The sequence below is a fragment of the Gekko japonicus genome, unplaced genomic scaffold (assembly GCF_001447785.1).
Source record: "Gekko japonicus isolate JY-2015 unplaced genomic scaffold, Gekko_japonicus_V1.1 scaffold1491, whole genome shotgun sequence".
NCBI classification, from domain to species: domain Eukaryota; kingdom Metazoa; phylum Chordata; class Lepidosauria; order Squamata; family Gekkonidae; genus Gekko; species Gekko japonicus.
Window position 1 is genome coordinate 427,617 of NW_015159755.1, and position 24,112 is coordinate 451,728.

A 24,112-nucleotide genomic window follows, 5' to 3' on the forward strand; every position below is an offset into this window, starting at 1 on the left:
GTTATGCGCACAGGCGGAGCCACCAGAGCGGGTGGAGCCTGTGGCTGGCTGGCCTCGGCGATCTCCTCGTTGTCCGACATGGGGTCCGTTCTAGCGGGGCTGCCTACCTGCACTAGGATCCCACCTTTGTCGCCAATTGTTAAGTCATGCGCTTAACAAAGAGTCGGAGAGTGATTTCAGCAAGAATGCGGTTTATTCTTCAGCTCAGTTACTTCTCCGTCACGGTACAACAATCGCCAGCCAGAACCCATCATCAGAACAATCAATACACTGGCTTGTCTATATTTAAACACTCCCGGCTAATGTAGCCACACCCCCTGTACAGATAACAACCTATGAGGTTGAAGAGAATACACCCAATCACAAGCGGTCCCGCTTTGTACGGTGATTGGCAGACACATTCTGGGCTAGGGCTCCTATTGGTTACATTAGGATCCTAGCCCAGAGGCGAAGCTTAACATGGTATCTTAATGGGACGGTTCACATAGCAGTTATATATACAGTCAATACATAACACCCCACCCCCTCCAGGAACGCCCCCAAAGTCCCCCGCTGGGGGTGGAAGATGGACTTGGCAACCCTAGCATAGTTCATTGTCTCTGTGAGCGAAGTTTGCGCTTGACCGCGTGGAACCCAAGCTGGTCACACGGTCTGAACTGGAGACCAGCTAATTCCTATTTTACTTTCTACAGCAAGAAATGTGGTTGCTGCTCATTGGAAAGATCCTTTGCCACCCCACATCGATACTTGGTTTAGTCATATTTGGTCTTATTTTCTTTTGGCAAAGGTTACCGTTGGCAGTACGCAACCCATACTCTGAGAAAGCTTATAATGATTTTGTGGCAGCCTTGGTTCCCACTAATGCAGTTTCTGTTTGAGCAGGATATCATTATGAACAACCCAATTTACAAAGATGTGGTCTTCTAGTATTTGCTTGGCCACCTATTTTATTTTCTTGGTTGAAGGCTGACTGTTTTGATGTTTTGGTTGGTTTCCCTGTATTTGGATGGGCTGGTACACTGGAATGGACTACTATTTTTTAAAAATAAATAGTTTGGATCAACTTGCGCTTGGTATAGAAGTCCATGTGCTGCAACGTTAAGGCTGCATTCAGATATCTCTTCAAAATGACACGAAGCCCGAATGTTCCAGGCTCACAGAAGCGTCTTTCCCTTTCCCTCTCCATTTCCCTTTCCTGCATAGACGGCAACAAAGGAAGCCGGGTTTAAAAGTAACTCCAGTTACTTACAAATGCAGGCGTGTGTCTTAACCAACATTCTTTCCCCTGACACAGTATTGCAGAATATTTTTTTAAAGCGCTGGAACAAGCTGAGCAGGGGCGTACCCAGAAATTTTTAGTTGGTGGGGCGTGGGGAAATCCGGGGGGGGGCGCCCCCCACTGCTCCTGCAGCTCATCTGGCGGTGGCGGGAGCAGCAGCTCCGGATCGTCTGCGACCTCTAGTCCTCCTCTAGTCCTTTCGATTGGAGAGACTTGATTTTGGGCTGCTTTTCTGTGCAAGCTGGGGGGGGGAATCGCTGACTCTCTCTTTTGCATCTTGCAATTTTATTTTATTTTGTTTGCATTAAAAAAAAAAACGATTTATTTTTTGGCTCGGGAAAAAATAAAATGACACTGAAGCTTCCCTGACTGTGCCTGGGGTTATTTTAAAAACCCCACACACATCTTACATTATTTGTAAAAAACAATTACCGGAGGGGGGCATTGCCCCCAGGCCCCCCCCATGGCTTTGGGCCTGGTGCTGGGCAGCCCTGCAGATAATCCATATAGGGTTGCTGTGTCTCTACTGGCCGCTGCGGTATAGGGGGTCGGGTTGCCAGATCCAGGTTGGGAAACTCCTGGAGATTTGGGGATGGAGCCTGGGGAGGACAGGGACCCTCAGTGGAGCACAATGCCATAGAGCCCACCCTCCAAACCTACCCTTTTCTCCTAACTGATCACTGTAGCCTGGGGACGAACTGTAATTCTGGGGGATCCCCAGGCCCCACCCAAAGGCTGGCATCTCTAGATCCGTAGCATGGACTGGATCGGAGCTGAGTGGCCTCGCAGCACTGCCAACCCTGCAGGGGCTACTTTTCTCAGCTGACAAAAGGGCTGATCTGCCCTTGCAACACCACAGAGCAGGATTCTAAGCGAACTGGCTCAGGGCGGCTTACACAGGGGCATAATCGCATACATAACCCAATATAAAACAGTAAAAACCATTAAATCACAACAAACAGATAAAGTGCTCCATGCAGACAAGATGGTCTCTGAGGATGGTAGCAATCATTTCCTTAGGTGAATTTGTCCTGTCGATGGTCCAAGCCAGTCCAGCAGCATCAGTGCCATGCAAATTTATGGCCGTTCTTCCGGGGACCACTCCCAACCAATGTTCCCTCTAAGCTGTGGAGTCTTCTGAGCAAAAATTCTCCTTAGTGAGCTACTGGCATTAAAAGTTGTGAGCGAGCGATTTGGCTGCTGCATAAATTAGTTTGCTCTGGAGCCCTCCTTCCTGAGCCAGGACAAAAATGTGTGAGCCGGAGGCTAAAAAACTCTGAGCTAGCTCACACTAACTCAGCCTAGAGGGAACATTGCTCCCAACCCCATTGTTTCAATGGTGGTAGTAGTAGAAGTGGCGGCCCCTATATAAAAGCCTGGCGGAAGAGCTCCGTCTTGCAGGCCCTGTGGAACTGCATAAGGTCCCGCAGGGCCTGCAAGACGGAAGAACTTCTTCACCCAAGGGTGATTAACACATGGAATTCACTGCCACAGGAAGTGGTGGCGGCTACAAGCATGGACGGCTTCAAAAGGGAATTAGATAAGTGTATGGAGCAGAAGTCCATCAGTGGCTTTTAGCCACAAGGTATAGATAGGGGCTCTGGAGCTTCTAACGTCCTGGCCCCACTGGTGGACCTCCTGATGGCTCTGGTATTTCTGGCCACTGTGTGACACAGAGTGTTGGACTGGATGGGCCTTTGGCCTGATCCCACATTGGTGTCTCTTATGTTCTTATGGTGCACTTTGAGCGTAATACATAACACCGATCCATCTTGTGTGGAGTCTTCCTAGGGTTGCTGGCGGGGGACTTTTGGGAGTGTTACTGGAGGGGGAGGGGACGCCCCCAGCATGATGACATCATGCAGACGTGACCTCATCAGGTTGGGGGCCAGCGCCCCCCCTGCTTCTTGCCAAAAGCATTTAAAGAGTCCCTTTAAATGCTTTTGGGAAGAGGTGGGGACCAGTGTTCCCTCTAAGCTGAGTTAGTGTGAGCTAGCTCACAGAATGTTAGCCTCCATCTCACAGATTTTTGTCTTAGCTTATATGCAATAGCCAAATCATTCGCTCACAACTTTAATGCCAGCAGCTCACAAAGTAGAAATTATGCTCACAAGACTCCACAGCTTAGAGGGAACATTGGTGGGGACCCCCCCTCGCACCGGCACTCCGAGCTGCGAATTTGTGACTCGGAGTGCAGGCGCACGGCCCCCGCTTCTTCCCAACACCATTTAAAGGGTCCCTTTAAATGCTGTTGGGAAGAAAGGGGGTGGGGAGGCCGTGCACGCCTACACTCCAAGCCACGAATTCGCCACATGCTCCCGCCGGTCAGCAGGGGGCCCCTTTAAATCTTGCAGTATGGATGGCCGGGTGGTCGCTCTTGGGGGCAGGGTGTCTCCCCCATGGGCCGACTGGCTGGCAGCAGGAAGGAGCCCCCGAAATCTGAGGAACCCCCACTCGGACCGGGAGTCTGGCCACCCTTGTTCCTCCTCTTTTCCTGCTGCCTTCAGCTTTGCCAGGCATTATTGTCTTTTCCAGCTATCCATAGTAAAGGTAAAGGTTCCCTTGCTCGAAAGCCCATCGAATCCGACTCTAGGGTTGCGGTGCTCATCTCCGTTTCAAAGCCGAAGAGCCAGCGCTGTCCGAAGACGTTTCCGTGGTCATGTGGCCGGCATGACTAAACACCAAGGCGCACGGAACGCTGTTACCTTCCCACCGAAGTGGTCCCTATTTATCTACTTGCAATTTCTTGCTTTCGAACTGCTAGGTTGGCAGGAGCTGGAACTAGAGACGGGAGCTCACTCCGTCATCCGGCACACTCGGGTCTCGAACTGCTGAACTACCGACCTTCCACAGCCCGCAGTTCAGCGTCTTGACCACTTGAGCCACCGCAGCTCCACCCAGCTATCCATAGCCCAGCTTTAAATAAGCTATGATTTGATCCATCAGGGCTCTTCTTATGTTCTTAAACCTTTAAGATAGAATGTAAAAAAGATTCCTATACATATAAAGCTAGAATAGACGGGGGGGGGGGGGTGGGAGGCTCGGGTAGATCATTCCAGACTAGCTAGTTTTCTATGTCTAAGGATTTTTCCGTCTTGGAGGACCATTCGGTCTTATGAACCTCCTCTCCTGGCGATCGGAAGTGGTACAGGCCAGGCAGGGGCTGATCTCACTGCTGAGAAGGGGTTTTGGTATCTCACCACCAGACTGGGCTGCTTCGTCTCTTATGATGCTGCTCTGCCTTTCTTTTCCAGAACTCTGAAAACATTTTTCTGAACATGAACACGAACAACGGAGAAACCAACACAACCGCACTTCCTTCCTTTGCCAGTGGCGAGGAGCTCTTGAAGTGGGCCAAATTAAAGTACGGGGGTGTTTCCTCCTTTGCCAGCGTAGGGAGCCCTCAACGGATCCACTTTCAAGTAGGCAAAGGTGAGTCCCATTAAGATCTTGATTAAAGCGCAACGGGATCCCTTCCTTATACAGCCAGGAGGTAGTGTGCGATCAATGTGTTCTTTAAAATTTATTTCTACTGTACCTTTTAAGTGCTTTTGTTGCATTTATTGCATGGGCTATTATCTTTCACGTGCTATTCTGAGCCATTTCTCATCAGAAAGGTGGCCCAAGAATGGATGGGTTATATATTTAATCAATTTATTTCTTGGCAAACGTTTTGGAAAATGTTAGATCGTGCTAACAAAGGATCGGAGAATGATTTCAGCTCAGTGATTCAGCTTTATTTGAAGTAGCGAACAAACACTCAAACGCATTCAAAACCAGAACAGATTAACACTGGGAGCTTGGCTCCTTTTAAACATTCCCGGGCTAACATAGCCACACCTATTTACAAGTAACAACCAATAAGATTGTCAGGATAAAGACCAATCGAAACTCTTCCCGCTTAGGGACTTGCTTAACAGCGATTGGCCGCTTGTTCAGAATGGCCAATAGGGTGCGAGAGTCGATGGAGCCCTGTCTGGCTCGAAGCTTAACACTGTAAGTGAATTAGGCGATTCATGTAATGCTCCCATTACAGAAAAATTGCTGGAGGCAACGTACAGCAATTCAAAACAAAAGCCAGTAGATTTAAAATTAAAGAAAAACAGCAACAGTGGACGCCATAATAACAATACAAAAGAGCTGACACACAAGACCAGTATAAAAGTATAAAAAGCGGATCAATCACTAGCAGTTCACCAATCAAACCTGTAATAAAGACACCTGTGGTAGCAGCCTGGTGCTAAACCATAAAGCAGCATCGAACTCTGTAATGAATGGAGCAAGTTCAATAAGACAACTACAAATAAAAACAAAAGGGCAGGTAAAGTCTGAAAATACAAGTCAATACAGAAGATGGGTAGAATGAAAACTCAACTTCCCTGGGGCTGCTCATTTGCCTTCTCCTTTTGTGTCGACGAACAAGTTTTTTTTGGAAATAGTGGTCCACAAATCCGTGGCTGAGCTTTGCTAGTCAACCGGAATGTGTGGTCACCACTGCTCTTGGGATAATTCCTCTTGCCAGGGCTTTTTTTGTAGAAAAAGCCCAGCAGGAACTCATTAGCATAATAGGCCACACCCCTGACAGCACAGCTCATTAGCATATTAGGCCATAGCCCCGTGTTGCCAGAAGTGTGGTCATCCAGCCACACCCACCTTTTGCTTCTTATTCTGTTTACCTTGTCTGTTGTCCAAACCCAGGGCCTTTTTTGTAGCAGGAACTCCTTTGCATGTTAGGCCGCACACCCCTAATGTAGCCAATCCTAATGAGTTTCTGCTATTGGGTGTGGCCTATTATGCTAATGAACTCCTGCTGGGCGTGCCCAACTCGGGAGCCAGCTGGAACTTTGTTCCTGTGCGTTCCTGCCCAAAAATAGCCCTGCCTCTTGCTGCTTTTTGCAACTTTTTGCAACTTTGCAAATTAATATCAGATGTTCTCATGCTACCTTGAAAGGTACATGATTGCTGAAAGCGAGCACACTTGAGTCTTGTCAGAACCCCCCGGATGGCCGTCAGGGAACTGTGGTGATCCCATCATGACTTCCACAATGAAAGAGTGGCAGGATGGAAACGAAATGAAATCAATAGATTTTTAAATCACTTCTTTCCTCCAAGGAGCTCAGGATGGCATACACGGTCCCCCCCTTTTATCATCACATCAGTCATTGAGGTAGGGTTAGCCTGCAAAAAGTTAACTCGTCCCAGTAAGCTTTCTGTCAGAGCTGGGACTGGAGCTCAGTTCTTCCTGGTCCTAGTCTGAGACTCTGTGGGCCAAACAACACTCTGACTTGCAGTCACACATAAGATCAGGAAACTGGTGTTCCCAAGTGCTCTGGGGCCCAGTTTGGCTTTTGCTTTTCCTCCTGCACCATTTTCCTGAGCTGAAATGGCCAGGGCTATTTTTGGGCAGGAACGCACAGGAACGGAGTTCCAGCTGGCTTCGGAGTTGGCCACGCCCACTACAGCCAAAACCTCTGTGTGTGTTACAGAGGGAAGGCCTGGAGAGCGACCCCACCCCCCCGTGACTCCAAGGTGGGCGGGCCGGGGGACCCCTGGAAGAATCAGGGAGGCATTTAAATGCCTCCCCATGCATCCCCCAGCCTGTCCAAGGGCCGGCTTCCCCAGGCAAGTCAAGGGAAGGCATGGGGTGTGGCCTAATATGCTAATGAGCTGTGCTGTCAGGGTGTGGCCTGATATGCTAATAGGTTTCCGCTGTTGGGTGTGGCCTATTATGCTAATGCGCTGTGCTGTCGGGGTGTGGCCTAATATGCTAATAGGTTTCTGCTGTTGGGTGTGGCCTATTATGCTGATGAGTTCCTGCTGGGGGTTTTCTACCAAAAAAAAGCCCTGGAAATGGCCATGGGGGAGCCTATTTGCCCTGCTGTGGGGCGCCACATGCTGTGGTCAGTAGCACACATGGAACCTCACAATGGGGCAAACAGCCCCCCCCCCCAGTGGTTGTCTCAGCTCGGGAAGAACAGTGCTAGGGGGAAGGCTGAATCCCTTCACCCCCAGTGCCACGCTCCCGAACTGAATCAGTTCCTGGAGCACTTGGGAATGTTAGTTCCCAGATCATACATGTGACTGCTGCAAGTCAGATTGGCGGAGTCCCAACCCCAAGTCATTTGCATACATCGTGTATTGTGGCCCTAAGCACTGCCCCATCTCAGATCTAAGCAGATAACTTATTTTGGAGTCAGTTTTTGGATCTTACTGATTCATCTTCCCCTCCCCTAAATCTGAGATGAGGCCACTGTCTTCCTGAAGACTTGGCAAGTGGGGAGGTTTCCATTTGCACATCTGTTCCTGAGCATCATTCACTATATCCTGCTTAGCACAGCCTGATCTAATCAAAAACGGAGCCCTCCTGCCTGAGCGTCTGGAAAAGGCTGATTGTCTTTCTGTTTTCTCCAGAGATCGGAACTTCCGAGGACTGCATCCCAGAGACGGATTTCGATGCCGGGCAGTACCTGGAGATGGATGTCATCTCCTCGGAGGTCAAAAGCTGTCCTCACCCCAGCAAAAACCCCAGGAAAGAAGCGCATATCGTCTGGCTCCAGCAGGGCCACCAGGACTCCGGGTAAATTGCGGGTTATGCATGTGTAGAGTACAGTCAAGTTGCAGTTGGCAGCCTTGTAGGATTTTCAAGGCGAGACCAACAGTGGCAGTTTCAGGTGGGGTAGCCATGTTGGTCTGAAGTAGAAGAATGAAGTTTGAGTCCAGTTGGTTTGTCATTGCCATTGGGGTATAAAACCACCTCCTTCTCCTCCTTCTTCCCAGTTTGTCTATTGAAAGTGCCGGGGTGTAATTTCATAGAAAAAGAGGTGCAGGAGCTCATTAGCGTAACTCCTTAGCATAACTTATTTGCATATGCCACACCCCCTGACGTTACCAGACGTGTGTCAGACGGCAACACCCACTGCTCAGGCCCCACTGGACTGTTTTGGATTGCTAGCTATTGGGGGGGGGACGTGCAGATCTCGCAGAGGAGGGAGAGCTTGTATCTGAATAAAACTTGGTCTTAAAGGTGCCACTGGACTGTTTTGGACTGGAGGGGCTGGGGGGGAGCTCTGCAACTTACCTGGCTGCTTCTTGCTCTGACTGAGGGCTGCTGGGAGCAGGGGGTGGGGCTTGTTGCAAGTGCCCGCTGCCTGGGCTCTTAACTGCCGGAGCGCCGCTCCTGTGCGCTCCTGCAGGAAATGACCCCTGAAAGTGCCCAAGATGGAACAAATCACCTAACGTGCCTCATGAGGGTTGTTGTAAACTTCTTTGGCTCCTCATTGGGGAGAAAGGCAGGATATACATGAAGGAAACAATCAGAAATAATAAATCTCTATGAATAATTCCTTCCTCTGCATCCAAGAAATACGCATCATAGCCTGCTTTCAGAGGAAGCTGGTTTAATAATGTTGTATATTTCTTTTGAACTATGGTGCTGGAGAAGACTCTTGAGAGTCCCTTGGACTGCAAAAAGATCAAATCAGTCAATCCTAAAAGAAATCAACCCTGACTGTTCCCTGGAAGGCCAGATAATGAAACTGAAGCTCAAATACTTTGGCCACCAAATGAGAAGGGAGCACTCCCTGGAGAAGACCCTGATGCTGGGAAAGATTGAAGGTCAAAGAAGACGGGGACGGCAAAGGATGAGATGGTTAGACAGTGTCATCGATGCAACGAACATGAAATTGAGCCAACTTCAGAGGACGGCGGAAGACAGGAGGGCCTGGCGGGAGATGATCCATGGGGTCGCGAAGAGTCGGACTCGACTGTGCGACTGAACAACAACAAATATTTAAATCACATTGGCAAATCCTACTTAAAAAAAAAAGTAGGCCAGATAAGACTATAGTCAGTGAATCTCTCGTCGTGCAGTGCCTAGCGCAATGCCAACGATAAACAGAGGTGAAATAGTACTTCGGATAGTGTGGTGGATGCTCTTAGTTTGCGCAAGCGGCACATGGGCTGCTAAAATTTATTTATTTTATTTTATTATTCACATTTCTATCCCGCCCTCCCCGGAGGCTCAGGGTGGCTTACAGGGCACATTGCCAGATAAAACAGTAAAAGCAATACAAAATATTAAATTACAATCCCATTAAAACAGATTTTGATACTTCTCTCAGCTACTTTACAATTTCTAAAAGCAAGATGGCCGCATCCTAACCATCCCGTTCTCACCCATAGTGCAGCGATTAAAGGGCCCAGATGTACTCGCCCCCATCCTGATGTCCGTATATGGGGGTTAGGTGGTAACTAGTGCGATAGTAGTGCACTAGTGGTGCACTAGTGGTGGCGGCTCCTATTCAAAAGCCTGGCGGAAGAGCTCCGTCTTGCAGGCCCTGCGGAACTGTGCTAGGTCCCGCAGAGCCCTGATCTCCTCTGGGAGCTCGTTCCACCAGGTAGGAGCCGCCACCGAGAATGCCCTATTCCTGGTCATGGTTTAAACTGCCGGCCTAATCATGCCCTTTTGCCACTCACCCTGGGCTTTGTGTCTTTCAGCACGCAGGCGGTGGAGCTGAACATGAATGTGACTTGTGACAAAGGAGACCCTTTTAAGGAGCTCAGCGTGGTGCTGGTGCTTAAAAGCCAGCACAGTCTGCTGTGGAACATCGGCTCGACGACCCATTCGACCCAGTTCTTGGTAAGGCCAGATCAGAACCACCACTGATCTCTCGCTGCTGAAGTTGCACGCGTATAGTTAAGGTCAGGGGTCATTTCGTAGAAAAGGGGGTGCCGGAGCTCATTAGCACAACTCATTAGCATAACTTATTTGCATATGCCACACCCCCTGACATCACCGGAAGTGTGTCAGAAGGCAACACCCACCGCTCAGGCTCCACTGGACTCTTTTGGATTGCTAGCTATGGGCTGCTGGGAGCAGGGGATGGGGCTTGTTGCCTGTGCCCGCCCCTTGGGCTCTTTACTGCCGGAGCTCCGCTCCTGTGTGCTCCCGCAGGAAATGACCCCTGGTTAAGGTGGTCAGCTCTGGGCTGGAGATGTGGGGGGGGAGCCGGGGGGGGCTGGGGAGGGGAGAGACCTCAGCAGGGTCTAATGCCAGAGAGCCCCACCCTCCAAAGCATCCATTTCCTCCAAGGGAACTGATCTTGATCATCTGGAGATCAATGGTAATAGCCGGAGATCTCCAGGTGCCATCTGGATGTTGGGAACCCTACTTATAGTGTGGGGAAGGGAAGCAGGAGGAGAGAAGGCTCTGGAGGACCACTCCCCTCGCAGCAGAGCCAGTATCGGGGCTGCCTTTCTGAACTCCAGTCTGATTCACTGCATTGGCTTATGTTTGTGATTGCAAATGCATCCCAGGTATGGGTTTTGTACGTTCACCCACAGGTCCTGTTTAGACATAACACCAAACAGTGGTCTGCTTTAACTGCGGTTAGTCATCGAGAAATGAAACCGATGCTTCTTGAGGCAAACCAGGGTTTAAGTAATTGTCTGCAAGCTGACTACTGGTTTTAGAGTCAGCTCACTGATAATTACTTAAACGTTGTTGTAGATTTTCACTCCAGCTGTGAAAGCCTTCGACAATATAAAGGTAAGGGTAAAGGTTTCCCTTGCTCGAAAGCCAGTCGAATCCAACTCTAGGGTTGCGGTGCTCATCTCCGTTTCAAAGCCGAAGAGCCAGCGCTGTCCGAAGACGTTTCCGTGGTCATGTGGCCGGCATGACTAAACACCAAGGTGCACGGAACGCTCTTACCTTCCCACCGAAGTGGTCCCTATTTATCTACTTGCAATTTCTTGCTTTCGAACTGCTAGGTTGGGAGGAGCTGGAACTAGAGATGGGAGCTCACTCCATCATGCGGCACCCGGGTCTCGAACTGCTGAACTACTGACCTTCCACAGCCTGCAGTTCAGGGTCTTAACCACTTGAGCCACCGCAGCTCATATACAATATACAATATACATGAGAACATATTTTCACAGAACAAAGTTTGAGTCCAGAATAAATACTCAGAATACCAAGAATAAAACTTTGTTGGTCTTAAAGGTGCCACTGGACTCAAACTATATTCTGTTGCTTCAGACCCACACGGCTACTCCCCTGAAAATATTTTTACAAAGATACTGAAAGTCTCCACTGGCTTCTCCGAAGGGAGCCACAGTTAAACTCTCCCCGTTGTCCTTCTTTCCCCCTGACTGACTGAGTCTCTGTGCTGCATAAATAGTAGAAATCCAGCAGGTACATTGTTCCCCAGGATGGAGATTCCGGGCCAGAATGATGGAACTTCTGCCTGTCCCAGAGCTGCAGGAAGTCGCGTGCCTTCTGCCAGGAAGCAAGAGGGCTGCCTTGGTGAGACCCTGTAGATGGCAAAGTCCACCACTTCAAAACATCTTTTTCTTCCCTCTGGCAGGTGTCTGGCAAGTACAGCTTAAAGCACATGAGCTCCGGGAAGATTGACGGCGAAGCCCTCCCAGACAGCAAAGAAGGTCTGATCAGAAAGGTCCATGACAGAGGCGTCGATTTCATTGCTTCCTACACAGAGATACCGTCTGCCAACCGCATCACCCTAGAAGTAGTCCGATGTGGTGAGTCTCTAATGGCTGCCATCTCTGCGCTGGTAAATTTCTGGAGATTTGGAGGCAGAACCTGGGGAGGGCAGAACTTGGCGAGGGGAAGGAGTTCGGCAGGGCAAAGATGAGGCTGTTACCCTGTTCCGTAGCTTGTTATTTAACGGCTGCCTTCAAGAATTGCCCAAAGGTATCGTTAATTCACGCCTAAACGCTTATTTGGATACAGGCGCTCTTTTTGCCCTGGAACTAGACGCAATGCCGTAGAGTCCCGCCTCTGAAGCGGCCATGTTCCCCAGGGGAACTTGACCTCTGTGACCTGGAGATCAATGGTAATTCCAGGAGAACTCCAGGCCCCACCTGGAGAACTCCAGGCCCCACCTGGAGGTTGGCAACATCATGAGTCTGGTTCAGATTCCAGTGGAGGGGGGAATTTCTGGCTTGCATCAGATGCTGGAGGCAGTTGGCTGAATTAGGGCCAGGTGCGTAAAGCATCAGAAGGACCAAAACTGGGGATTCCTGGGAGAGGGGTACTCATACTGAATGAGGGCTTTAGAGTGTCCAAAAGCATTCCATGTACACAGGGGTCATTTCGTAGGAAAAGAGGTGCAGGGGCTCATTAGCATAACTCATTAGCATAACCTGTTTGCATATGCCACACCCCCTGACATCACCGGAAGTGTGTCAGAAGGCAACACCCACCGCTCAGGCTCCACTGGACTGTTTTGGATTGCCAGCTATTTGGGGGGGGGGAACGTGTAGATCTGTCCTCACAGAGGAGGGAGAGCTCGTACCAGAATAAAACTTGGTCTTAAAGGTGCCACTGGACTGTTTTGGACCAGGGGGTCAGGCTCTGCAGCTTACCTGGCTGTTTCTTGCTCTGACTGAGGGCTGCTGGGAGCAGGGGGTGGGGCTTGTTGCATGTGCCCACCTCCTAGGCTCTTTACTGCCGGAGCGCCGCTCTTGTGCGCTCCTGCAGGAAATGGCCCCTGATTACTACTGGGAATACTTTGTCCATACGGGCTTTTCTTGGCAGGGTGATGTCTCTTTATTTTATAGTAGCATTACCTGAGCTAAATAAATGGGCCCCTCCAGACGAGAACATCTGCCTCCCGTGGCGTAGGCGTCGGCAACCCGTGCTGTTCCGCAGTGGAAGCGGAATAAACAGATGCCGGGGAAAGTCTGGTATTAATGGGTTCTTTGGGGTTCCGTCCGGGTTTTCCAGTGTCTGAACCAATGTTCCCTCTAAGCTGTGGAGTCTCGTGAGCAAAAATTCTACTTTGTGAGCTACTGCCATTAAAGTTGTGAGCGAGCCATTTGGCTCCTGCATCAATTGGTTTGCTCTGGAGCCCCATCCTTCCTGAGCTGAGACAAAAAAGTGTGAGCTGGAGGATAAAAAACTGTGAGCTAGCTCACTCTAACTCAGCTTAGAGGGAACACTGGTCCGAACTCTCCTGCAGCGAAAGGAACCCAGAAGGGCTGTCAGAACCTTCAGAACCGTTCTGCCGCTGGGGTGGGTTTTAAAAACTTTTTGCCTATACGTGCATGAGTGCACACACAGACATGTGCATATGTGTGCGCATGCACACAGGCACATGTGTGCACACAAGCACATATGCGTGCACATGGTCACACACAGGGGTCGTTTCGTAGAAAAAGAGCTAGGGGAACTCATTAGCATAACTCATTAGCATATGAAACACACCCTGCCATCACCGGAAGTGTGTTCATTAGCATGTGCCACACAGCCTGACATCACCGGAAGTGTGTCATAAGGCCACACCTACCACTCAGTTAGTCTTAGTCTTAAAGGTTAGTCTTAAAGGTGCTATTTGTTAGTCTTAAAGGTGCTATTTGAACTCTTGGACTATTTTGCAGCAACAGACTAACACAGCTACCTCGGGGAAGCTCCTGGATGGGGCTGGGAGTCCTTGCGGAGGCCACGTGGAGTGGCCTCGGCCAGGCAGAGGGGGAGGACGCCAACTTACCCTCCTGCTTCTTCCTCCTTCTGCAACAGAATGAGGCTGGAAGAAGGGGGCGGCTGGAAGAAGGGGCGGGCTTCGTCGTGTGCCCCGCCCCCCTGCACCTTACCCGGGGGAACTGCGATCCCCCACGATTCCCCCCGAATCGACCTCTGGTCACACATGCATCTACCTGCATTTTAAAAAATGACTGGGCAGTGTGCTCTGTGGCTGCAGCGCTGCAGTAACGTGGATGCTTGACCACGGGACGGCCGCATGGGTAACCCGCAGCAGGGTGCGCTGTCTGGATTATATGCCCCGCAGTGCTGTAAACCGGTCCTATTAGAGGCGCTACCATACCGCACCAAGCTGCCAGTGTGACCACAGCCCAAGTAAACGTCAGTTCAGGGCTTGGTGGTGGAGGAAAGTGCCCTCAAGATGCAGCTGACGTATGGCAACCAATGTTCCCTCTAAGCTTTGGAGTCTTGTGAGCAAAAATTCTACTTTGTGAGCTCCTGGCATTAAAGCTGTGAGCGAGCGATTTGGCTGCTGTACAAATTAGTTTGCTCTGGAGCCATCCTTCCTGAGCTAAGACAAAAATGTGTGAGCCAGAGGCTAAAAAACTGTGAGCTAGCTCACACTAACTCAGCTTAGAGGGAACACTGATGGCAACCCTGTGGGATTTTCAGGGCAAGAGATGTTCAGAGGTGGCTTGCCACATGGCGCCCCAGGTCTTCGTCAGTGGTCTCCCATCCAAGTACTAACCAGGGCTGGCTCTGCTTAGCTTCTGAGATCTGATGAGCCGGGCCAGCCTGGGCCATCCAGGTCAGGGGCTGTTAAAGAGAGTAGGAGCCAGATCTTTGGCGAGAGGGGAACGCTTCAGCAGAGGGTTGGAAGCTGTGGCGGCAGCTGAGGAGAAACAGGGCTTACGCGGCGTTCGGTAAACTTGGCTTGTTCCACACCTCGGTCTCCTAAAAGTCCCTAGAAGCAAATCCCACGCCGAGGGCCTTCCCCATCCAGGGCCGGCCCGAGGTTGTCCTGCGCTCTAGGCGAGCGCAGATGCCAACCTCCCGGCGGGGCCTGGAAACGCGCTCTACTCGTCCTCGGCCCTCCCCCCCCGCCGCAGCCGGGCAGGAGAGGCTGAGAAAGAAGGCGGGGGGGAGGAGGAAAGCGGGCGGTGTGTGTCTGGGTCTGCGCATCCCCAGCCTTCCTCCCCCCCCGCCGCCGGAGAAGGGGCCACTGCTGTCTGCCGGCCAGCTGGCCTCCAGTGGCAGACAGGAGAGGCCGAGAAAGAAGGCAGCAGCTGGCGGGCGGGCGGGCAAGCGGGCAGGGAGGAGGAAACCATCGCGCCGGAGAAGGGGTCACTCCTGCCCGCCCACTGGTGGACAGGAGAGGCCGAGAAAGGCGGCGACGGTGGCGGGAGGAGGAAAGCGCTGCGCCCTGCCTGGAGAAGGGGCCCCTCCCGCCCTTGGCTGGGATGCGAACGGACCGCCCTGCTAGACGCCCGGCCTACGCACAGGGGGCTGCTGTGGGTGAAGACACGCAAGGTGCAGGAGAGGCGGAGAGAAGGAAGCGGCGTCTGGCTTCCCGGGTGGGAGGCCCCGATCCAGTTCCAACCCCCCACCCTTCCTCCCGATTCCCGGGCGGACTGCAGGAGAGCCGGGCGGGCAAGCAAGGCCTCCCTCCCGTGGGCGCAAAATGAGGGTGGGCAAAACGCGTGCCCACGACCGAGCAACCCCAGGGCGCTCACACAAAGAGCGGGCGGCAGGCACTCGGCAGCTGCATGGCCAGGCGGCCGTCCCTCCCCCTCATCCCCGTCCGAGCAGGGTGGAAGCCGAGCCAGCGCTCCAGCCGCCCGCACCACTCACCGGCCTCTGCTGGCGCACCCGGGGGAACCCTCGCACGCCGCTGCTTCTGGAGGAAACTTCCCGGCCCATTGCAAGCTTCTCTGGCCGCGCCTCCCCCGGCACGGAATGCCCCTCCTCGGCCCCTCCTGCCGCGGGGGGCGGGGCAGGGCGGAAGGAGGAGTGACCGCCAGGCAAAGCCAGTGGGTGATCAAGTGGTACGGAGCGGGGGGAGGGAGACCCTGCAGCCATGTGGCAGAGCTCCTCCCAGCCCCGTTCCTTGACGGCGCCCCTGCCTCTCTTCCCGCGCCCTAACAGCCCGCTGGCGCTCTAGGCGAAGGCCTAGTTCGCCTAGCGGGCGAGCCGGCCCTGTCCCCATCTCAACCTGCCTTGTGATGCTCCATTTTAGCAGAAGAGTCGAGGGAGGCGGCTACCACGCCACAGGCCAGAAGTCACCCGCACAGCCCGACCAGAGAGATCGAAGGCCTGATAAACCTCGTGGTGCCGTGGAGGTGCCTGGAGAACACCATCGAAGTGGCCCTGGCCAAGCAATACTTGTCTGTAAGCAGATCAGCGTGTGTAGAATTGGGGTACAAGCAGACATAGCCCAGAAGAGATACATGGTTAGGATCTCCTGTTGTTGTTGTTTTTTTAAAAAAACACTACGATTTACTGACTTCATTGATACACCATTTCCCTCCCCAATGGAGACACAAAATGGCTCCCGTCATCTCCTCTCCTCAATTTTATCCTCACAGCAGCCACCCTGTGAGGTAGCTGAGGCCGAGGGTGTGAGACCGGCCCAACGTCATCCAGCAAGCTTCCATGGCAGAGTGGGGATTTCAACTACGGGGGCCAGCTCCAAACTGAGAAATACCTGGAGATTTAGGGGGTGGAGCCTGAAGAGGGACGGGTTTGGGGAGGGGAGAGACTTCGACAGTGTCTAATGCCATAGAGTCCGCCTTTCAAAGCGGCCATTTTCCCCCGGGGAACTGATCTCTGTCACCTGAGGATCAGTTACATCCCAGGAGATCTCCAGCTACTGCCTGGAAGTTAAAAACAAGAGGGGTCACAGGTATCCAATAGGAAAAACACATAAGCAATCCTGTGATGTAAACATTATCAGAAGATTTATATTACTTTCAAGACTTATAAAATTACAAAAAGTTTTATCAATTGCACAGTATTGTGAACAACCGGTCCAATATAGTTCAACATAATGAGTATCCGGTATAGACTCATTTCAACTTTACAATCTTCCTCTAGATGTAATTCAATATTAAATCCAGTTTAATATTGTAATTTTCTTCATAGTATCCTGGAAAAACCAAGGTAAATGCAAATTCATATGTAGCTGCATGGAAATTAATTATTTCAAACCATAATACCTTAATAATTAGTTTTGGAATTTATTAAACTGGATAAAGATGCTGACCTCACCCTTCAGTATAGAATTACATCTGAGGAAGACTGTAAAGTTGAAATGAGTCTATACCGGATACTCATTATGTTGAACTATATTGGACCTGTTGTTCACAATATTGTGCAATTGATAAAACTTTTTGTAATTTTATAAGTCTTGAAAGTAATATGAATCTTCTGATAATGTTTACATAACAGGATTGCTTATGTGTTTTTCCTACTGCCTGGAAGTTGGCAACCCTAATTCAAACCAGTACTCCAAGGAGGTTGGGGCAGTGTGCCTTGGGGTGTGTGTGTCCCCCTCACCATTTGTTCTTACAGCCACCTTGTAGGGTTGCCAGGTCTAGGTTGGAAAACACCTGGAGACTTTGGGGGTGGATCCAGGAGAGGGCGGGGTTTGGGGAGGGGAGGAGCCTCAGCATGGTACCATGCCATAGAGTCTATCCTTCAAAACACCCATTTTCTCCAGTGGAGCTGATCTCTGTCAGCTGGAGATCAGTTGCAAAAGCGGGAGATCCCCAGGCCCCACCTGGAGACTGAAGCAACTTGAGCTGCAGTCTTAGGAGAGTCTAGTAACAAATAAATATACACTGCAAAAACCTTATTAGCAAACCAATGTGTTCTATTTATGGTCATCATTTAATAAAGTGCATAGTGTATCATTATTTCATCCTAGTCAAGTATAAACATTACATTCAATAAGCAATAACATTCAGTACATACAAATTGCTAACTACCAGACAATTTTGCATCAGTGTTTTAAAAGTCAAGCCCCAACGGGAATTTCTAGAATTATAAACCCACTTCTCCTTGCATGAAGTCTTCCAAAAAGGAGGACAGCCTTATTAATAGTTGTATGGATGCTTTTTGCCGGTCCCACAAAAGACACATTGTGCAGCTAACATTCATGGACGGAGTACTCCTGTCATTCTCAAAGCTGCTTGATTGGCCTGTGGAAATTTGAACCCCGATCTTGACAGTTTTTATGACCCCACCCTCTTGGGCTAGGCCCTTATAGAAACACCAAATTGGAGGCTGGAATGACTTACCATTTTCAGCATTAGCAGTCCAATATAAATAGGTCCAGTGAGAGAGAGACACTGTGGTGATATTGGTGGAGGGGAGATGTCAGCCCAGATAAGATTTTAATATGATGTTGGTTTTTCTTTTAGGTTTTAAAGGATCCCATCACAATTATGACTCTCTCGGACTCCCGCTGTGTGGCACAAGATAACATGACGCATTTTGTTCTGAGAAGTGGCTTGGAAGATTGTTTCACTCGGGTGGAAAGCGGAATCCATGTCAAGAACAAGGTCAGCACTGCCGCTTGTGTGCTTCAAACAGTCCTCGGCGTGACTCATCCCCTTTTGTGTAGGTCTTGGGCTCCGGCTATATCTTGCCACCCAGACTGGCTCCAGGTTTCGGAGATCCCTGAGCCGGTCATTTCCCGTGGCCCTCCATAAAGCGGATCACCCGTGCCTCGTCTGTTTTTCCACTCCTCGGGCAGACGAAACAGACGCCTGTGGCAGTTGCTTCTTGGTCATGTAACATCATTATGTACAAAGACAAATATGGTCACCGTCTGTAGACATGAAAAGATAGAGCCACGGGAACTGTGTAAAGTGCGCTCAACAGAGGTCATTTCGGGGGGGAACGCGGGGGAACGCAGATCCCCCGGGCAAGGTATGGGGGGCGGGGCACATGACAAATCCCTGCCCCCTGCTTCCGGCCGCCCCGCTTCCGGCCCTCATTCAGCCAGGAGGAGGCAGGAGAAGAGGGAGTGTAAGTTGCTTCCTCCCTGCCTCTCCCCACCCCTGCCTGCCTGGGGCCAGGGAGGGCCTTCGCGGGGCTTCCTTGCACTCCCGCCGGCCTTGCAGGTCCACCGCCGGGCCCCTCATGGGGCACGGCAGTGGAGCTGCAATGCGGGCGGTGGTGGCCGGGACCGTTGGGGGCGGGGTGTGTGGCCTTATGACACATTTCCGGTGATGTCAGGGGGTGTGGCCTTATGAAACACTTCCGGTGATGTCAGGGTGTGTGGCATATGCTAACGAGTTATGCTAATGAGTTCCCCTAGCTCTTTTTCTACGAAATGACCCCTGGCGCTCAATGTTTCTTTAACGATAGCAATAATGTTATAAATACGAAAATTACAAAAGTGATACTAATGCATTCAAATTGTAAATCCAGTTACATAAGATAGAAGATAACAACGACGGCGGGACGGTGGTCTCCGGAATGTGATGCCGTTTCGACAAGCGTCTTCTTCTGACGAAGAATCTATAAGCTTATACATGATATAATACATATGAACATTAGTACTTACATCTTAGGTCATTGTACAACAAAATTTAAAATAAACTTGGTACAAAACCTTACTAGACGATGTGTGGAAAACTGCACTTCAACAGAAAAGCTTGGAGTTCAATAACAGTTTCTAGAAAAAACATAGCAAAGCAGTGAAACCAGACAGGCTAACTATGCGTAATTATATAAAGCCAAAGCTTATACAAAAACAAAAATGTTCAAACCTACTTACCAAGTATTAGTATCACTTTTGTAATTTTCATATTTATAACATTACTAGAAATAATGCCCGTTGCGGAAATAAATACAACGGGATCTAGAAAGAGGCTCTGGGAGAGTGCTCTGGCTTTGGGCAAACAGTGTCAGTTTCCTGTGGCGACCTCAGCAGGGTTTAATGACAGAGTCCACTGTTTTCTCCAGAGGGACTGATCTCTGCTACCTGAAGAGCATTTGTATGTTTGAGTTATCTGTAGCCCTCACCTGGAGAGTGGTAACCATTGTTACCCATTCTCCTCTCCCCTATGAGGTATGTTATGCAACTGAAAATCCCAACTGCCTTGCGGGGGGGGGGAGTTTGAGGTGTGGAATGGACTGAAGTCCAATCAGCTTCCATATGCAAAAGACCAGGTTGTCGCAGCAGTTGTGGTGTGGGCGGGACCCGGGCTTTGCCTTCTGATTGGTGGCGATATATGCTGAGGAGCAGTGCCATCAGCCATACACTAAGGGAGTGCATTTTAGAATTAGAACCTTGGCACCCACTATTCAATTATATATAAGGAGAGATTACTTTTTTTAAAAAAGAAGTGTCCTCTGTGACTCAGATTCTTGCACCAATGTGTGAGAAAGGCAGATTATAAAGGCAGTCCTAAAACACGGCTGCGGTGGCTCAATGGTTAAGACGCTGAACTGCAGACCGGAAGGTCGGTAGTTCAGCAGCTTGAGAGTGCCACATCTTTGGCCCCAGCTCCTGCCAACCTAGCAGTTCCTTTAATGCCAGTGGCTCACAATGTGGAATTTTTGCTCACAAGACTCCACAGTTTAGAGGGAACATTGATGGCAGCAATCCTGCACAGGGGAGTTACCAACTTTGGGTTGGGAAATTCCTGGAGATTTCAGGGGTGGAGTCTGGGAAGGGTGGGATTTGAGGAAGGGAGGGACTCTAGCGATAATCCAACACCCAGAGCAGCCATTTCCTCCAGGGGGATTGATCTCTGTAGTCTGGATAACGGTTATAATTCCGGGGGATTTCCAGGCCCCACCTGGAGGATGGCAACCATATCACACAGGCATAGAGAGAAGGCCACTTCTCCCACGTTGCTCCTTATCGAAGCGCCAGGACACAGCTAATAACAACACTGTGAGGCCGTGCTGTGCGCCTGGCTCGGGTGACTCCCTGACGGCCTGTGGTGAATGTCGCGCTAGCCCCTCAGCAGCTGTGCACTTGCATGATGCGTGGCAGCAGCCCTGGCCCTTCTGTCGCCCCCTCCAGGTGCCCTCTGGTAAGAACACCAGATTCCTCTCGTCCATTCAGTGATGGTCAGAGGAGGTAGCAGGGGCGGATTAACCATTAAGCAGACTAAGCACGTGCTTAGGGCACCAGGGCCAAAGGGGGCACCACAAAGTTGGGGAAAAGGTAAAAAGGGGGGGGGGACCGAATGAAGATTTGTAAAAAATAAATAAATTGATAACTTGTGAAATATTAAAATAGATGTTGTATTGCATTTTTGTGGAACTTTATGTAGCCCAAGCTTGGCTTAGTTTGTACAGTATATTGCGTTATCATATGAATAAATTTTTTGTATTGCTGCAACCTGCATCGTATATCTGGTCAGACAGGTCAACAACTAAAATGGACTGGGGGTCAGTGCGGAAAGGAGGGGGGCACCAAGATGGGTCAGTGCTGAGGGCACCAGTGAGCCTTCATCCGCCCCTGGGTGGTAGCTTGTAGCCTACCTACAAGGCATTGCGCGAGCCATCACTGTGTACAACAGCCATGCATGTATGCCCTGCGGCTCACCTCCGCTCCTTCTTTCTGTTTGTCACTGCAGCTCATTGTGACCCTGGCTTCTCTGCAGCAAGTCACGGTAAGGAGAAAGAGAGACCGAGAGAGACTCCCCACTGCAAACTCGTCATCTGTTTTGCTCATTTTAGTGTAAACGAGGCGCTGGCACAAAGACGGCATATCAGTCTGACATATCAGTTTTAAAACTTTTACTTGATTAGAACGATGCCTTCATTATTGGACAGCAGATGTTTAAATAAGGTTTACATTATTTTTTAATGTCCTGATTGGGATGGCCCAGACTAGCTGGATCTCGTTAGATTCCAGAAGGTAAACCAGGTTGGCCAAGGTTAGTACTTGGAAGGGAGACTGTCAAGGAAGCCATGGCGTGAAGCGCTAGCCGGTCCTCCCTTCGGGTGCTTATCTTTGGCCGCAAGACTGAAGAGGCGTGGAGTTTTCCAGTTAGAAAGCGGAGAGTGTCTTGTGTTCATGTCGAGAGAATTCCCTTTGAATTTAGGAAGTCCTTCTGTCAGATTAATAATGATATGTGTCAAACATAGTGGTCACCAGAGGTCATTTCGGGGGGGATCGCGGGGGATCGCAGTTCCCCCGGGTGAGGTACAGGGGGCGGGCCTGCCTGGGGCCAGGGAGGGCCTTCGCGGGGCTTCCTTACACTCCCGCCGGCCTTGCAGGTCCACCGGTGGGCCCCTCATGGGGCTCGGCAGTGGAGCTGCAAGGCCGGCGGCGGAGGCCGGGACCGTTGGGGGCGGGGTGTGTGGCCTTATGACACACTTCCGGTGATGTCCAGGGGTGTGGCATATGCTAATGAGTTATGCTAATGAGTTCCCCCTAGCTCTTTTTCTACGAAATGACCCCTGGTGGTCACAGAACAAAGTTTGAGTCCAGTGGGCACCTTTAAGACCAGCAAAGGTTATCCAAGGGATGAGCTTTCGTGTGCAAGGCACACTTTTTCAAATACCCTGGAATGGGAGGCAGAGCCTGAACAGCAAATGTACATGTAACATGATGAGATGTATAAGAATGGGCTGGATGCAGCTGACAACAACGCTGAGCTCTTTCGTAGTTGTTTTCAGAGGGCCTCGCCAGCAAACTTTGAGTAGGCCTTGCCAGTGAGCTTGTTAGTGTTTCCAACGCTGCTAACCTGCAAATCCCACACTCTCAGCTTCTTACAACAGCAAACGGACGATAAAATAGGCTTGTCCTCAGCCACTTCCGAAACAAGAATATTTATCCACGGTATCTCCACGATATCTCCGCAGCACAGTTAGCCGTATTGTGGCAGTAAAATGGAGCTTGGTGAATAAGCGTCCAGGAACTCATTAGCATAATAGGCCACACCCAACAGCAGGAACTCATTAGCATATTGGGCCACACCCCTGACAGCACAGCTCATTAGCACATTAGGCCGCACCCACATGTTGCCAGAAGTGTGGTCATCCAGGCACACCCACCTTTTGCTTGTTATTCTGTTTACCTTGTTTGTTGTCAAAACCCTGAGGCTTTTTCTGTGGCAGGAACTCCTTTGGATGTTAGGCCACACACCCCTAATGTAGCCAATCCTAATGAGTTTCTGCTGTTGGGTGTGGCCTATTATGCTAATGAGTTCCTGCTGGGCGTGGCCAACTTGGGAGCCAGCCGGAACTCCGTTCCTGTGCGTTCCTGCCCAAAAATAGCCCCGAGCGTCCGTCATTGTCCGCCATCTTCCTCTGTTTTGTCTCCTGCAACAGATACCGTTTCAGTGTGATCTCCCGGAGAAGCTTTCTCTCCAGCTTTTCTCCACACCAGAATTCAGATTGCCATCCACAACTCTGGAATTCAACGAAGTGGCCTATGTCCAGGTATTGCCCGTCTCTTGCATGGGAAGACGGGTGGGGAGATGGAGATGAACGCACAGACCAGAGAGAAGAGGAAATCAGGATAGGGCGGACTGTCCACTGGAAATCTCACCCTGACCCTCCTGCCTCCGGGCATATAGTAGACACACTCTGGCAGGAATGGTCATGGCCCAATGATACATTGTGTGTTTGGCATGCAAAAGGTTTCAGGTTCAGTTCCTGGCTTCCGTAGGATCTCAGATACTAGGAGAAGACCCCTTCTGTTCCTGAGACCCCAGAGAGCCCCTCTGGAGCAATGTTCCTTCTAAGCTGTGGAGTTTTCTGAGCAAAAATTCTACTTTGTGAGCAACTGGCATTAAAGTTGTGAGCGAGCGATTTGGCTGCTGCATAAATTAGTTTGCTCTGGAGCCACCTTTCCTGAGTGAAGACAAAAATTTGTGAGCGGGCGGCTAAAAAACTATGTTAGCTCACACTAACTCAGCTTAGAGGGAACACTGCTCTGGAGTAGACCGTGTAGGGCTGTATGGCCCAATGATTGGAGTCAGTGCTTTCACACACCTGAAATAACGCACTCCCGATCCACTTTCAGTGCACGTGGCAACTAGCTTCTACTGTGTGAAATGGCAAAAACCACTTGCAAATAGTCACTAAAGTGGAGTGCAGCTGCATTATTTAGCATGTGGGAAAGCACCCGATGTCAGTTTCATCTGTTCACTGACTGTGTGGGACCTCCTAAAGATTAGTTCCTATGTAGGAAACATCCATGGCTGTGAAAGAAGATTAACGTTCTTTGGAGAGAGGGTCTCACCCCTGTCGGTTGTCCCGTAAGACCAAGCCTATTCAGAGTAATTTGATCGTAAACCCACAGCAATATTGAACACCTTTCTTCCAGATAAGGCAGAGTGAGCCTCCTTATCTGGGAT

The 24,112-nt window shown here is 50.5% G+C and overlaps 1 protein-coding gene across 2 annotated transcripts in view; it reads left to right on the plus strand.

Moving 5' to 3' along the window:
• ENG (endoglin) overlaps window positions 1-24,112 on the plus strand; it is a 117,980-nt gene that overhangs the window by 81,736 nt on the left and 12,132 nt on the right. The window contains exons 4-11 of one of the 2 annotated variants that reach the window (XM_015405828.1): window positions 4,534-4,711; window positions 7,691-7,856; window positions 9,776-9,917; window positions 11,644-11,818; window positions 16,015-16,166; window positions 18,200-18,340; window positions 21,380-21,415; window positions 23,082-23,192. In XM_015405828.1, the coding sequence (XP_015261314.1) occupies window positions 4,534-4,711; window positions 7,691-7,856; window positions 9,776-9,917; window positions 11,644-11,818; window positions 16,015-16,166; window positions 18,200-18,340; window positions 21,380-21,415; window positions 23,082-23,192 (1,101 nt within the window). The remainder of the gene's footprint in view (window positions 1-4,533; window positions 4,712-7,690; window positions 7,857-9,775; window positions 9,918-11,643; window positions 11,819-16,014; window positions 16,167-18,199; window positions 18,341-21,379; window positions 21,416-23,081; window positions 23,193-24,112) is intronic. The other variant, XM_015405836.1, reaches the window with a different exon arrangement.